This window comes from Acinonyx jubatus, chromosome D1 (genome assembly GCF_027475565.1).
Source record: "Acinonyx jubatus isolate Ajub_Pintada_27869175 chromosome D1, VMU_Ajub_asm_v1.0, whole genome shotgun sequence".
In the NCBI taxonomy this organism is placed as follows: Eukaryota; Metazoa; Chordata; class Mammalia; order Carnivora; family Felidae; genus Acinonyx; species Acinonyx jubatus.
Genome location: NC_069390.1, coordinates 58,341,542 through 58,357,713, shown reverse-complemented (window position 1 = coordinate 58,357,713; position 16,172 = coordinate 58,341,542). Strand labels below are relative to the sequence as shown.

Sequence of the window (16,172 nt, the reverse complement as noted above, 5' to 3'; positions counted from 1 at the left end):
TATTCATTTTGCCTAAAGACATTTTATTAGTAGCCAAGAGAAATACCCCTTTTATTTAAAAAAATAACATGTTCCTTTGAAGAACAGTAATATTTCTAACAGTACAATAAAACTTCAGCAAACTGTGTGATGAGTACTGGAAGAGAAAAATGTTTATCATTGGATGACAGTTTTGACACAGGTGTCACCCAGGTGCAGAGACAGGTGGTCTTTCCTTCTCTCATCTTCAAATTTTAAAATAATGAATTTGGATCATGTGTGCAACCAACATTTTCAATAAATTTTCTGTATAAAAATTCTTTCTATTTTTAATAATGCTATATTATAGTTTACTGCTGTGCAAATAGAGAGGTTGGAATTTTTTTAATTACTTAAAGTAACAAAAGAAAACTTCAAGCCTGCTATTTTCCTATTGTTGATGGAGACATTAAATAGGTGTTAGAGCCAGGAAACAATGACAGATAATTTCATATCCTAGCATTAGGGCTGTAAAGAATACTGACTGCATCGCATCTACAGTATAGCCTCTTCCTTGCCTACACAGTTATACAGAACACACTAAACATTACTAAAACAATTATGAAAAATACTTGTGTTTTTCCTATTCTAGTGCTTATATTCACTACTAGTTCATAAACTAGGATATTTCCAAGTCCCACTCTATCTTAGGTACGTAATGTTCAAGTAAAACTTAATGAAAACGAATACTAAGTCCCATTCTGTATTGCTTCTGTGCTCCCCTTGAGAGATTACGATGATGGGTATGAATTCTGTACAGTACATGCTTCTCTCCCATCCCCACTTTAAGATTCATTAACACTAAGAAGAAAATTTCTGACAGTGTGCTATTTGCCTTTCATAGGGAGAAATACAAGGATATGAAAGAGAGCCAAACTTATTTAGGCTAACATGGAATTGAGATTTCTACATTTCCTTTCCTCTGCTATTATTAAGCAGCAATGGTCCTTCAGTTCAGTCTTTGTTCCCCTTAATATCTCCCATCATCCACCAATAGAGAAAAATTTAGGAGACTGGAGAAAAGGTGAATGCCATGTCCCTGAAATCATCCTCTTCCTCCTGCTTCTTATCACTGGGTAACTTACTCGTAATGTTCCTCTGAAAAACCTTGAGTAAAATATGGTTGACTTAAACAACAGAGGTTTGAACCGCATTGGGTCCATATACACATAGATTTTTTTCGATAAATACAATATAATATGATAAATGTATTTTCTTTTCCTTATGATTTTCTGAATAACATTTTCTGTTCTCTAGCTTACTCCGCTGTAATACAGTACATAACTGTGCCTCTAACCCCTACGGTACGCAAAGGTCAATATTGCAATTTCAAGTTCTTCTTTTAAAAATTTCATTAGAGGCACCTGGCTGGCTCAGTCAGTACAGCATCTGACTCTTGATCTCAGGGTTCTAAGTCTAAGCCCCATGTTGGTTGTAGACATTACTCAAAAAATAACAAAACTCTTTTAAAATAAATAACAAATAAAACCTTCATTCTATTCAAGATATTTGCTTATTATGCCTTTGAAATCTGTTGTGACAGAGTTAACCTACATTTTGTGAATGTTAATTGCCTAGGTGACTAGGTACTATGCATGTGAATAAAAATATCTTGGAGTAAGCATGTTACTAAAAGAAAATAGTAAGCAACTATCTTGACATTCTCAAACTAAGGGAAGAGGAGTGGTAAATTTCTGATATAAAAGCAGGGACCTTCGTACCCAAAGCAGAAAAATACACTCACACGGTTTTCTTCAAAATTCCCATGTATACCACAGGGACAGAATTACATGGTGGATCACCACTCACCTTGTGCTACTGTTGACATGACCACTGATGGCGTGGAAGAAACCACAGCTGTTACTGCAACTGTACTAGGAATAGGTGATGGTGTAGAACTGCTGCTGCCACTGCTGCTACTACTGACCAGGGAGGACTGTGAAGCAGTTATAACCACGGGCGGCTTCTGGGTTGTGGAAGCAATGACTGATGTCGGTACAAGCTTAGTGACTGCTGCATAGTTATGGGATTTGGAGAGAATGTTGGGCACGAAGGTTGAACTTGGTGATGTGGTCACTATAATAACCTAAGGAAGGAAAAATAAGTTATTTTCATGAACCTACTATACTGCTAATGTATCTAGGCCCATAGTTACACATAATTCAAAAATAGCTTATGAAATACGAAGAAACAATTCATCAAAGAGAAATCTACAGCTAAAAATACATGAAAGCTTTTCTTTACTAGTAATCATCAAAATGTATTTAAAAGAAAAAACAATTTTACCAATGAAATATTTTTAAAAACAACATTCAATGCTGTAAAGATATGGTGAAATAAGCATTTCAATATACTACTTAGGGAGTATAATGGGCACAATCTTTCTAGAAAGTAATTTGGATAATCATTCCTTTATAAATATTTGTTGAGCATCTACTATGTGCCAGGCATGGTTCTAGATGCTGGGGATAGTGGAATGAACAAAACAGACAAAGCTCATACTTTCATGAAGCTAAATTCTAACAAGTAGGGAGGGAAACAATAAACAAATTAGAAAAGTAAATATATGTCACGTAGAAAATGGAAGAGACAATAAAGCAGGGTGGGAAAGAAAGAATATTGGGAGCACTGTGTTACTTTTTATAAAGTGTTCAATAAAATCTCTCTGATAAGGTAATATTTGAGCAGAAACTAGAAGGAGGGTGAACAATGTTGCCACCTTGAGGAAGTGCATCCAATGGCACAGAAAGCAGCAAATAAAATGGCCCTGAGGCATAAGCAAGCTTGGTATAGTCAATAAACTCCAAGGACCTAATGAACAGGATTAGAATTTATGACAGAGAAAGTAGCAGGAGATAGAATCAAGGAAGTCATGGGGGACTAGAGGATGTAAGCTCCTGTTGATACTATATACCCTTGGTAGATTATGATGAAAATGACACTTTATCTCTATAGTCTCCCTTCCGAAAACCCAAAACCCTAGTCTAATCATGAGAAAAACATCAGACAAATTCCAGTCGTGGGGCATCCTACAAAATATTTGACCAATATTCTTCAAGACTGCCAAACAAGAGAAGTCTGAGAAACTTTCACAGCCAAGAGGAACCTAAGAAGACATGACAAGTAAATGTACCGTGGTATCCTGGAAGAAAAAAAAGACAATAGGTAAAGAAATCTGAGTGAACCATGGACTTTAGTTAATCTTAATGCATCAATACTAGTTCATTAATGATAACTAATGTACCATGCTAATATAAAATGTTAAGAGTAGTAGAAACTGAGTGCAGTGTATATGAGAACTCTCTGTACTATCCTCTCAATTTTTCTGTAAATCTAAAACAGTTCTCAAAAATATTTTTCAAAAAGAATTATTACTCTATCTGCTAGATGAAAAGTACAGTAGGGAAGAGGGAGTAGAAACAGGAAGACAAATAAGGACATTCCTGGTTTAAACCAAGAAGAGAGGATCACTGGCTGCAGAGGTGGTGAAAAGGAAACAGATTCTAAATGTATTTAAAGGTAAAACCAACAGGATTTGCTCATATAGCTTGATACAGGAAATGGAGGGGAAAAAAGAGGCAGGAAAGAGACTTCAAGGTTAGCCTGTATGGCTGGAAAAGTTTAAGACACAGGGAGGCAAAGCACTTCAGATGAGAAAGAACAGGATGGAGCAAAGGAGAAGCAGCTTGATGTATTCAAAAACAGAAAGAAAGCCAATGTAACAAAAAGCATATAGAGCAAGGAGGGGCTGGCAAAGGAAGTAGGGGCCAGATCAAATTTATAAGCCATAGTAAAGGATTTAAATTTTATAGTAAGTACAATAGGAAGCCATAGGAGAATTTTAAGTGGGGAAACAACAAAATTTGATTTACATTTTAAAAGATCATTCTAGCTGCTATGCTATTCCAGCAAGAATGGAAGCAGTGAGACTAGTAAAGAAACTACTGCGGTAGACCAGGAATAATAGAGGCTGCTTGGACTGGGGTGTTAGTAGCAGAAATAAAGAGAAGTGATCGCATTCAGATTATTTTCAGAGGTAGTCAATAGGACTTGTTGACGTAGGGAAATGGTAGGCCTAAGGAAACTAACGAAATCAAGATGAACTCCTAGAGCTAATGTGCACTAGCTAATTTAAATCTCCCCCAAATCCTATGACACGGATGCTATTATTATCCCCATTTTACAGTTGAGGACACAAAAATAATTTACAAATCTATAGTATCACAGTTTTATTCTGGGGGACTATAATGGTGGTATGGTGATACCCAAAACAGAGCAGAGTGTCTTTTTCTTCTTTCACCAAAATTACCTCTACCTACCTAGGGCAGAAAATTGTTTTAAAAAATCCAAAGAAATTAAGGGAGAAATTCTCTTTTATTTTCCTATTAATCCTAAAGAAGGCCCAATGTTAAATCAGTCAAAATTTACTGAGTATGTCCGTACTCAGTACCTACATATCAAAGAAGCTTTGACTATATCATCATTATGTATTTGTAGTATCACAGAGAATTATAAGATGTAACTACATTAGCAGTTTGTTAATTATTTGACGAGTCAAGAGAGATAATCTAAGTCTTGACAAGCAAACACCTATACACAGTTGACTAGGATACTTCTACACAGACTTGATCAGCAAATACCTATATAGCATTATTATGAAAACAATCATAAACCACCATATACACTGAGAAGAAGTAGACCAATATGGTAAAAAGTCCAGAAGTTTAAGAATCAGATGAGCCTGAGCTTAATCCTGCTGCGGCCACTGACAAATGGCAGGCCCCTGGACATGTTAAAATCTCTAGGCTCCAATTTTCATCTATAAAATAGGGATAATAATACCTACCTTGCAAATCATTACAAGGATTGAACGAGATAATGATGTGAAGCATCTAACATAGTGCTAGGCACATAGCAGGTGGTCAATATTTGGCGGTCAGCAAGCAGTAGTTATTAGCTTACTATTACTACTTAATAAATGTTAAAAAGATATTAGTAAAGGTATTATAGATCAATTCAATCTGGAAGTATATTGTAATGTACTCTATTTTTGTTTCATTAAAAAAATGTTACATAGCTTTCCCTCAAATTCTGATACCCCGAAGAATCCAAAGAACTCACAGCTACTACCACAGTCAAACCAATTGTAGTGGTGATGGCAATCAGGATTCACATTTGCCAATTCTGAACTAATAGTAATAGCTTTCTGGAACAGCGTTTATAAGGACTCTGTGGCACAGATAAGGATTCACCAAGGCTTGGCAGGAAAGTATGCCACAGTCAATTAGCAATGTCTGTCATGGATAAGAGAAGGGGAAGTATTCACCCTTGTGTCAAATATTTCCCATTTTAAAATTAGAGTATGCATGTAGGCTTCCAACATTAAGACAAAATTTCAGCAAAATAAATCTAGAAGTCTTTAAGAGCATGTTTTAGGTTATAGATACAAATGATAAAACATATTTTGAGATTTCAGTCTGAATGTTAATTTCTGATCTGAAAAGGGGTTATCCAAAATTAAAGATCCACCTTAATGAAAATTTACTTGTACTTTTAAAGTTACTTATTACAACAGGGGAAATAAAGGGATTTTGAAACCAAGTGAACCAAACAGTGTTTATTCAGGCCATAATTCAAATTACTGACCTTCTAGCACTCACAAAAACTCCTTAAGAGTGCTGGGACTTGCACCCTAAGGATAAAATGAAAAATATCAATCAAGCACGTGAAAGCATAAAGCTATATTTTGTTGCTTTGTTTATATAAGTGCTGTACCAATGTTATACTTAAAATGAAGGCACCACATTAACATAGGTGGAAATTTGTCTATCCTGAAAATATATGACCTATTTGAATTTGAATCAAGTCCACAAATTCATAAGTAATTATATTTAATATAAAAGTCACTTTACCTAAAATAATTCCTAAGTTGACTTACACAGGATTTATGAGAAATCCAAGGTGAATGCAATAATGAAAACAGCCTTACAGAGATTTCAAAGAAATCCAATTACCCAGCAGAAGGAAAAGAAAAAAAAAAAACCCAAAATCACAAAGAATATCTCTTAGTGCTACCACACGCAGCTTGTCCAAAAAGCAACAAAACTAAACAGCATTGAGTATACATGAAGTAAAAGAGTAGAGTTTTGCCTCCAGAACATAGTAGATACTCAGTAAACATTTGTGGAATGAATGAGTCTTATTTTTAATTTAATTTGTTTTAAATGCTTATTTTTTAGGTACAGTAGGACAAATCTAAGGTTCTGAGCTTGGAATCTCATGGTATGGTTTATACAGGACTTTGGAGATAAATATGCCCTCTAACAAGCATCATATGTCTGATGACCTCAACTATCCACTCTCACTTGGCAATTCAGAAGCAAAAACAAAAATAATGGGAAAGTCATTAAACAAAAAAAAAAATTGCCAACTTTACTTACTGGTGAGCCTTCCATCTTTTACAAGTATTTTTATATATGTCTACCAAAGAAGATTGGAAAGTTAGTAATGTTAGGTGACATTTACTAAGCATTCATCATATACACTATGTTAAGTACTTTCCATGAATCATCTCATGTAATTATCTTGATAACTCTAGGAAGTAAGTTCTATTCTTTGTTTTTTAAGAACCTGAGGCTCAAGACAGGTAGCAGAGCCAGATCTATTTATTCATTTTTTCATTCATTCATTCAACAAACATAAATTAAGACCTTCTATATTTCATAAAGACCTTCTATATTTCATAAACTATTCTAAATACTAGGGAATACAGTGATGAACAAGATAAAGTCCCTACCCTCAACAACATCTACTCTATGGAAGAAACAGAAAATGAACAAATATGTAATATGATATTAACTAGTTATAAGTATAACAAAAATAAAATAGAGTAAGGGAACAGAAAGACATGGATGGGAAATGGGTGCCATTTTAGCTATAACTCTGCTACACTATTTCCCAAATACCAAATCAAAAGAATAGATAAGAAGGGAGAAGATAGAAGAATTACTGATAAAATAAGTCCCAGAAAAAAAAGGCAGTAAAAAATTATAATAAGTAGACTTATAATCTCATAGAGTATAGCAGGCTGGTAACACTTAATACAGGGCTAACCCAGAAAGCAATAACTATATTATAATATTGTATGAAAAGTGATACTCAGAAGGATTACCTTGGAGTCCTCATATACAAATGCAAAAAAGTATGTTCAGTGTTAACATTCACAAAGTTATCAAAAATAGTCAATTTCTATATATTAAGGAATAAGCTTCAGTTAACTGATGAATTCACTTTTTGGAAGAGCTCATTCTCAACAGTGCAAATAAATAAAACACTGCTTTACATAAAATACTGGCAAGGGAAGGAACCTAATTTTTTTGAGTATATACCTATTACTGCACTTTAAAATATACAGTCTCAGGGCACCTGGGTGGCTCAGTCAGTTAAGCATCCGATTCTTGGTTTCAACTCAGGTTATGATTTCACGGTTTGTAGATTCAAGCTCTGCATCAGGTTCTGCACTGGCAGTACAGAGCCTGCTTGGGATTTTCTCTCTTTTCCTCTCTCTCTCCGCCCTCCCTGACTCATGCTGTCTCGAAATAAATAAACTTTAAAAAATAAAATAAAATAAAATAAAATACCCAGTCTCATTTAATCCTTACAATAACTTTTTAAGATTGGCATTATTCTCATCTTACAGATGGGAAAACAGATTTAGAAAGACTAATTTATCTCAGGTCATAATGGAAGAGCTGGGGTTCCAATCCAGGCCTCTTTGACTATAAAAATTCTTGCTTGATTTTAACACTATACCATAATGCTTCATCCTAAAACTGAAAATAGAATTATATTCCACAGATCAGCTCACTATCACTTCTAGTTCACTAAGAAAATAATTTTTCATATATTAGGTAATGATATCTTTCCAGGAAAATTCAGGGAGGTTCTTTAAATGGAAGTTACCATGAATCTAAAGATTCAAAAGTGGTAAAGATCACCTGCTGAAGACAAGAATGTACCTCCATTCCTTCCCCAAAATGCCTCTAAGACATTATGGAGAGATTTTTTAAAAGGGGAAGAGGCACATAAACCCATAAGGTCAAAATAGAAAGAAAATAACAGCTGTGAAGTTTTGTAAACTAGAAAACAGACAAGTAGTAATCAATCAAATATACTCTCAAAGGTGGAAACTAGAGAATCCCAGAAAGATTAAGGAATAGAGAGCAGATAAGTCCTTTTTTTTTTTTTTTAAAAGTAGACTTCACACCCAGTGTGGAGCCCAACCCAACGCGGGGCTTGAACTCACGACCCTGAGATGATCAATGCCCTAGCTGAGAACAAGAGTTGGAGACTTAACTGATTGAGCCACCCAAGCGCCCCAGAGCACGAGATACGTTTTACGTGGGAATAAAAGTGGCACTAGAGAGAGGAAAATTAGTTGAAAATCTATTTACGCAGCATTTAGATCCACAGCTATCCTCCCCCATCCTAAAGGAAGACTAGGAATTTACTCTCTTGAGGGAGAGATTCAATCCAAAGGAATCTTAGAATACTGGGCTGGGGGGTAGAGGGCGGGGGGGTGAGCGCTGTGCTACAAACAGAGGGGTTCGTAAAGTCTATATATACTGAATGGTGAGACTATCCAGCCCAGTCCCTCCATTTACTCCCCAAATCCTGGCAGACTGGCTTACTACTACTCTAGAAAGGAGACTGGAAAATTCTTCTCTGAGGAAATCTGACTAGTCCATGAAAATGCCCTACTGAGAGTGATAACTGATAGAGGTAAAAGGGTAGTGGGTTTTTCTCAACACAACAGCCGAGCTAGCTCAACCTACAATGAAAATCACCAGCCAACATGCCCCACCCTACACATACAGCTTTCTGTCAATTTTTAGCACCCACAATCATATACAAGAAGACAGCCAGCATTTATTTCTGAAATGAAACAGAGATCAAAACAAATAAATAAACTTACAGGTAAGAGAGAAAACATGAAAGAATAAAACATCAAAAAAAAAAAAAGTCATGAATATCATCAGAATATAGTGATTTTACGAAAGAATAGGATGCTATTTAAAAAAAAAAGAAAAGGAACTTCCAGAGAATAAGAGCTACTAGAAATTTAAAGTATGACCACAAAATTGACAAATCCAGAGAAGTAGTGAAGGATGACATTAAAGGATAAAGAAAATAATACTTACAGAGCATTTACTATGTGCTAGGCTCTATTCTAACAGTTTTACATTTATTATCTTGTTTACACCCCAAAACCCTATATTGTTTTCCCTATTTTTCAAATGAGAAAACTTAATTCCAGAATTTAGTTTTCCACAGTCACAAAACTAGTAAGTGGCAAAAACTGGGATTCAAACTCAGAAAGTCTAGTTCCAAAATCCAGGCTTTTATTTATTTTTTTAAAATGTTTATTCATTTTTGAGAGAGAGCACAAGTGGGGAAGGGGCAGAGACAGAGGGGGACAGAGGATCCGAAGCAGGCTCTGCATTGACAGCAGTGAGCCCAACACAGGGCTTGAACTCATGAACTGTGAGATCATGACCTAAGCTGAAGTTGGATGCTCAACCAACTGAGCCACCCAAGTGCCCCCAAATCCAGGACTTTTTAAATAGTATATTATAGCAGGAAAAAAAAAAAAATTGGAAAATGGGAATGAGAAAAGATAGGAAAGCTAAAGGATCAATCCAGGCAGTTTCAACATCCTGAATAGTTGATCCACAAAGAGAGAACATAGAAAAACCTAGGAAATAATTCAAGAAATTTCCCAGAACTGAAGGACATGAGTATCTAGAGTGAAAGCGACCACTGAATGTGCAACCCAATGGATAAAATAAAGACTCACACTGAGGAAAATTACCTTGAAATTTCAGAACTCTGAAAGTTACCAAGAGTTTTCAAAGAGAAAAAGAGGATATTAGAATGGCATTGGGGCTTCTCAAAAACAGTACTGAAGCCAACAGCCAATGGAGCAATATCTTCAAAATTCTCAGGAAAAATTACCTCCAGCCTAAAAAATGCTTTAAGCGATCAAGAAAGTGGGAGAGTAAAATAAAGAACTTTTCAGTCCACCAATGCAAGGTCTCAAAAAATTTACCTTCCATCCACCCATATACCAAGAAGCTACCAGAGGATGTTCCAGCAAATGCATAAATAAACGAAGGAGGAAGATCAGAATGATGGTGAAGGGGAATCCCAGGTGTGCAACAAGCCTAAGGTGCCGTCAGCATCCAGGTCAGTGTGGAAAGTGAGAGGGTTCTAGTAACATTAAAACTGAGAATTCTGATGATCTGAACATACTGAGAAGAGTTTAGGAAAGAACTAATCTTAGCATACAAAGAATAAAAAAACAAAGCAACAATAATCACGTAATCATATCCTTCCCTTCTTCTATGAAACACCCAATTCTGACAACTTTGTTACTCTGGCAAAGAAAAAACTGAGTTCCTAATGGTAAAATTATCCAAACACAGGTTAAAAAATCTTATATTTTAATTTTCTCCATATGGCATTATAATAATAAAATAAAAGACTTAGAAGTATGAGAGCTGCTGTGTCATATTAGACAAGTCATTTGACATTGCTGAGCCTCATCTACAAAAAGTGAAATAATAATGCCTATCCCAAAGTTTTCTGTGCAGAATTAAAGTAAGAGACCTGAACATTCCCAGCATAATGCCAAGCACATAGTAAGCACTCAGAACATGTTTGTTAAATCTGAATCATACTGCCTGAAAGAGATGGAAACAGCAATTGGCAGACAGACACTCCCTCCCCCACATACCTTCTGTGTTGTTGTGTTTGTCGTCTGTGTTGATGGTTTGGTGAAGGTTATTTTCACAGGAGACATGTGGGGCGGTAAGGAGTTGGCAATGCTCTGCATGATGTTGCTCATCTTGGGACTGCCACTCACAGGCACAGTGATCGTCTTTGAGACCGGAACAACAGCCTTTGGAACTTCCTTTAGGACAACGGGGGACGAGCTAGAAGAATTTGTTCGCCTTCGTTTTCTGGGTTTTTCATCTTCATCTGAACAGCTAACACCTGAAAGGCAATGAAAATTTTGATTTTTAGATCACAATCTAACCTCGCATTTTATACTTCATTTTAAATCTCTGTGTCATCAGTCATCCTTGACTTCTCCCTCTGCCTCATGCCCAAACAGTAAGTCCTATCAATCTTCCCTCAGAAGTTTTCTCTGAATGCCTTTCCTCCTTTCTTTAACCCTGTGGCTCTATCAGGCCTTCTTATCTCCTGCCTATATTTTAGCAAGCTCCTAAACAGTGTCCTTGCTTCCAATCACTCCACTTCTACCCTCCATCCTACTGCCAGTTATAGAATCTCACATCTAATTGTGCCAATGCCTTACCTTAAATCCTTAAGTAGTTTTTATCTCCCTACAAGATGAGGCACTTAAATCATCACTACATCATTCAAGGTTCTGTATCTTTCTAAGAACACAATACAGTTGACCTTCAAACACAGGTTTGAACTGTGCAGGTCCACTAATATGTGGACTTTTTTTCAGTAAATACAATAATAGTACTGTAAATTTTTCTCTTTTCCTCCATAACATTTTCTCAGTAACATTTTCTTTGTCCAACTTACTATATTGTAAGAAAACTATAATACATACACAAAATACATGTTAGTTGACTGTTTATGTTATCAGTAAGACTTCTGGCCCACGATAAACTATTAGTAGTTAAGTTTTTGGGAAGTCAAGTTACATGCAGACTCTCAACTGCACAGGGAGTCAGTGCCCCTAAGCCCCACACTGTCTAAGGGTCAACTACACCCTGTTCCACCCAACCCTGTGCCCTCCTATAATCCTCCTATAATCTTCATACACCAAACTGCTCATCATTCCCCAAAGCCACCTTACCACATTCTATCCATTTAGAGTCTCTATATATTATTGGTCTACTATTATACCACCTACCATCAATGACCTCTTCATCATCCTACAATTATCATCCTGCAAACCATCTCCTCAGTGAAGCTTTCTTTCCCTTACTCCTCTAAGTAAAGCTAATCCACATCCTTCTGTTTCACTTACCCCATGGCAATGTGGCCAATCAGCATGCACATCTCCCCTTATTAAGGGGTTTCCAGAGGGCAATGACTAAGACTTATTGGTTTGTTTCCCTAGTACACTGCCTTGCACATATGAAGATAGATTAATGAATAATTCTATCTCAAACTAATGTTGTTTGTGTGACTTCTCAAAATAAAGCAATAAACTTCCTATTATTTGAAACTGTATATTATGTGAAAAGGTTTCTTCGTGTTTGAAATTCACTTTCAGGTTTTTTTTAATGTTTAATTATTTATTTTTAAGAGAGAGAGAGAGCACGTGAACACATGAGTGGTGGACAGGGGCAGAGATCTATAAGATCATGACCTGAGCTGAAGTCGGAGGCTTACCCAACTGAGCCAGCCAGGAGACCCCCACTTTCCATGTTTTAAAAAATGATCAAAAAACAGCTCTTGGGTCACCTGGCTGGCTCAGTCAGAAGAGCATGTGACTCTTGATCTCAGGGTCATGAGTTCGAGCCCCACGTTGGGTGTAGAGAATATCAAAAATAAATAAACTTAAAAAAAAGAATAATTAAAAAAAATAGATCTCTTACAGTCACCTTGGCTAAATCTGCAGAAATCAGATATAACCTTAATAGTTTCAGATTTTTAGCTTTTTCTTTACGAACTAAAGTCTCAACTGTTTTTGTAGACTTTTTAAAAAAATTAAGTGAGATAACCTTAATAGTTTCAGATTTTGGCTTTTTCTTTAATGAACTAAAGCCTCAACTGTTTTTGTAGACTTTTTAAAAAAAATTAAGTGAGAAATGTAAAACCTTGCAACATACATAGGAAATGTCTAGAGAGCAGACATAAAAAAAAAAAAAAGTATACAGCATGACTCATGGAATTGGTAATAAAATAGAACTCACACCTTCAATTTTTAGACTTTAATTTAAACAAGGTTGACAATGACCTAAAATCATTCCTAAAACAGCAAACTCTACATCTAAAAGTTACAAAGAAATCAAGTTTATAACTATGTTGAGAAAAATGAAAATCAAATATTAATAATCTCCAGTTGATAAAACAAAAACAAAAATAATATTGGAATAACAGGCATTAAAACCAAAAAATGACCTGGTCATTAAACCGCTCCACAGAATAGAACCGAAAGGTTAAAAACTGCAAATAAACTTCAAAAACTTATAGTTAACTAGAAATATAAAAGATGGGCTCTCTAGAATGTATCACTGAATCTAACAGTTGGATGATATGTTATATAAACAATTTTTAAAACAACATTACAAAGATTACAATTATAGGAGTAAACACTGAATAAATCACCTAAGTACATTTTGTCAGTTTCCATTCCCATTTCTATTCCATGACAATCAAAAACAAGTGAATTCTTGAAAGACAGTTCAAGGCAGATTTCCCACAGAGAACAAAAAAGAAGTAATTTCTCAACCCCCAGAACTGATTAAAAAGCAATAAATACTAGTCACGTGTAAAGAAAGGAATTCTTTAGAACCTTCAAAAACTAACCACTGCTAATAGCCAGTGGACCGATGATTTAATCCAGGAAGGAAGATCTAATCAGAGCCTATGTTGCAGCATTTAGCCAAGATGGCCCTGATAACACTGAGAATATCACTTACTTTTGACATAAACAGTACTTCCACTTGGCAAGACAACTACATTGGAGGCAGGACTGGCAGGTCTTGGAGACTTAACCGTTGCTATGCTGCCACTTGGAACAGGGGTAGAGGTTGGGGTTGACGTGGTACTTGTGTAGGAATAGCAAACCACTACTGAAGAACGATAAAAAAGTTTGCTGTTAACTTTCACCAAAACTGTCCACGCATATACAGAAAAATTATTTTTTTACTGCAGGCCAATTTTAACATTTTCATGTGATCAGAAGTTAGAGGCCATTAGGTCCATTAAATTAAAAGGTATAATAACCTTTCCTGAAAATCATCATTTCACTGGGTTTTCCTCAAGTATTTAATAGCTGTCTACAGGTGACATTGCCAATGGAGAAGAGCACAGTTACAAAGAAATCAAGTTTAAAACTATACTGAGAAAAATAAAAATAATTTTTTATTCATGGAAGGAGTTAGACAAAAGGCAAATACTTGTATTCCCTTTTAATAGTGATAGCAGCACCAATGATGGAGTGATGGATAATTTTTCCCTAACCATAGCAATTTCCAACTTGGCTACTGGGGGGAACCACGGCAAGATTACTTTATTGTAAAACAACTTACTAGTCCCTTGCCATTGAAGCAGTGCAACACTAACCCAATAATGACATCATATGTCAATTTCTTGAATAACAACAACAAGCAAGAATAGTTCATAGGCACCATTTACTGAGTTCCATGCACTATGCTAAATCCTTTCCATATATTATCACTAATTCTCACAACACATGCTCATTTTAAAGATGAGAAACCTTAAGGTTCACAGAGTTGCTGGACATCACACAACTAGGAAATGGCTAACTAGGACTCCAACACAGATTTGAGTACTGGAAATCCTATATTCTTTTCACTCTACCACAAAGTAGGTGGATAGAAAAAGTAAAAGTGGGAAGAAAAGAAAGATACCTCTCCTACAACAAAGGAAACAAACTCAACACAGGCCCAGGTTGCATATTAATACCTGTCTCTCTCTAAATACAGCTTCCTTCAGCCTAAAACAGAGCCTGGCATGCATGAAGAGTGTCTTATCCACTCCAAAACCCACTGCCAGTCAAGAAAAGACAATGCCCCAAAGTAATCTGACAACTGCATATTCAGGGTTATTTTCAAGCAACACACAACTAAGCTACTAGAATCAATATGCACTCTTGAATTTAATATTACTCTTGGTGACTTCAAGAGAATTCAAGAATTTTTACAGCATGTGCCAATTACTAGATTAAGTAGCAATGAGAAAGCCTTCTCCATCTGCCAGGCAATCCCTAAAGGATTTAGAACCCTTGACTAGAACTGAGAAGCACCATATAGCATTGATTCCCGAAGATAAAAAACAGAGTTTTATTTTCGAAGTAATCAGTTAGGCATCTTTCTCCAGCAGGTAAATAACTTCTATCATTTATTTTCCATGTCACCCATCAAGCTCTTTTATCCACTTCTAACAAGACACACTGATATCAAGAATTCATTCCAAGAAGGCTTTTTGCAATTTTGTTATTAATATAATTCACATTTTGAACAAACAAGAGATTTTTTTTTGGCTGAGACTAAAAACTTGGCAGTTTCTAGTTTCAGAATAAGAGTTGCTCACTATGTTTTTCAAGCTTCATACAGTGGGATTAAAAACAGATGAAAATCAAGACAACTGTTCTTGAAGAATCTGAGAAAAGTCTTCTCTACACACAGAAATAGTTTTCTACTCACCTTCCTTGCTTCCTGTTTCTGCAGGCACTGGAAGAGATGCATTGTGCTGGATAGCTGCATTGGCAACAGCATTAGCTGTTACAGTGAAGGCGGTTTGGGGAACCAACCGGGGCATCAGTGGGACCAATCGACGACCTTCAATGGACCATTCTGAAGAGCTATTAGGTCCAGACATACTAAACAAAAAAGAAAACGCTGCTACAAGGGTTCTCAATCACTAAAAATGAATCAACTATTTTCTCAAGCAAATATAAGTTTTGAAATTATCAAAAGTATCCTGAGTGAATAGGAGAGGCTTAACTTTAAGCAAGCAAAATCAAAATTATGGATAATTATCAGAATTCAAGGGATTTCACATACACTTAAGTTTTTACACATTTTATTCTATTATCTGAATCTTAGAATGAACACAAATGAAACTATGAAAAATTTTCCTATGCCTTCTAAATACTGACATCATTTTCATTAGTTTAAATCTGGTATTGCTAACGAAAACTAGTGTATCTACTAACTTTTAGAACTTAATTTTGTAATTCAACTAAAAAGGTAAAACGTACTAATTTATTTTTAAAATCAGATTTTCCTTAACAATTAAGGACAGAATTCACTGAACCTTTGCAAAATTATCTAACTGCCTGCATGGCCAGAGGTTCTAAGGCTTTCAAACAAGGGAAACTGAGGCAGTAAACGAGGGAGACCAAGTATGGAGGGATA

At 35.7% G+C, this 16,172-nt stretch overlaps 1 protein-coding gene across 14 annotated transcripts in view; it reads right to left on the bottom strand.

Moving 5' to 3' along the window:
* Positions 1-16,172, bottom strand: part of EMSY (EMSY transcriptional repressor, BRCA2 interacting) — an 88,873-nt gene that overhangs the window by 58,646 nt on the left and 14,055 nt on the right. For 10 of the 14 annotated variants that reach the window (XM_027039595.2, XM_027039606.2, XM_015073888.3 and 7 more), the window contains 4 exons: positions 15,459-15,634; positions 13,710-13,862; positions 10,814-11,073; positions 1,828-2,104 (listed from right to left, as the gene is read on the bottom strand). In XM_027039595.2, the coding sequence (XP_026895396.1) occupies positions 1,828-2,104; positions 10,814-11,073; positions 13,710-13,862; positions 15,459-15,634 (866 nt within the window). The remainder of the gene's footprint in view (positions 1-1,827; positions 2,105-10,813; positions 11,074-13,709; positions 13,863-15,458; positions 15,635-16,172) is intronic. The other 4 variants (XM_027039597.2, XM_027039599.2, XM_027039600.2 and 1 more) reach the window with 2 other exon arrangements.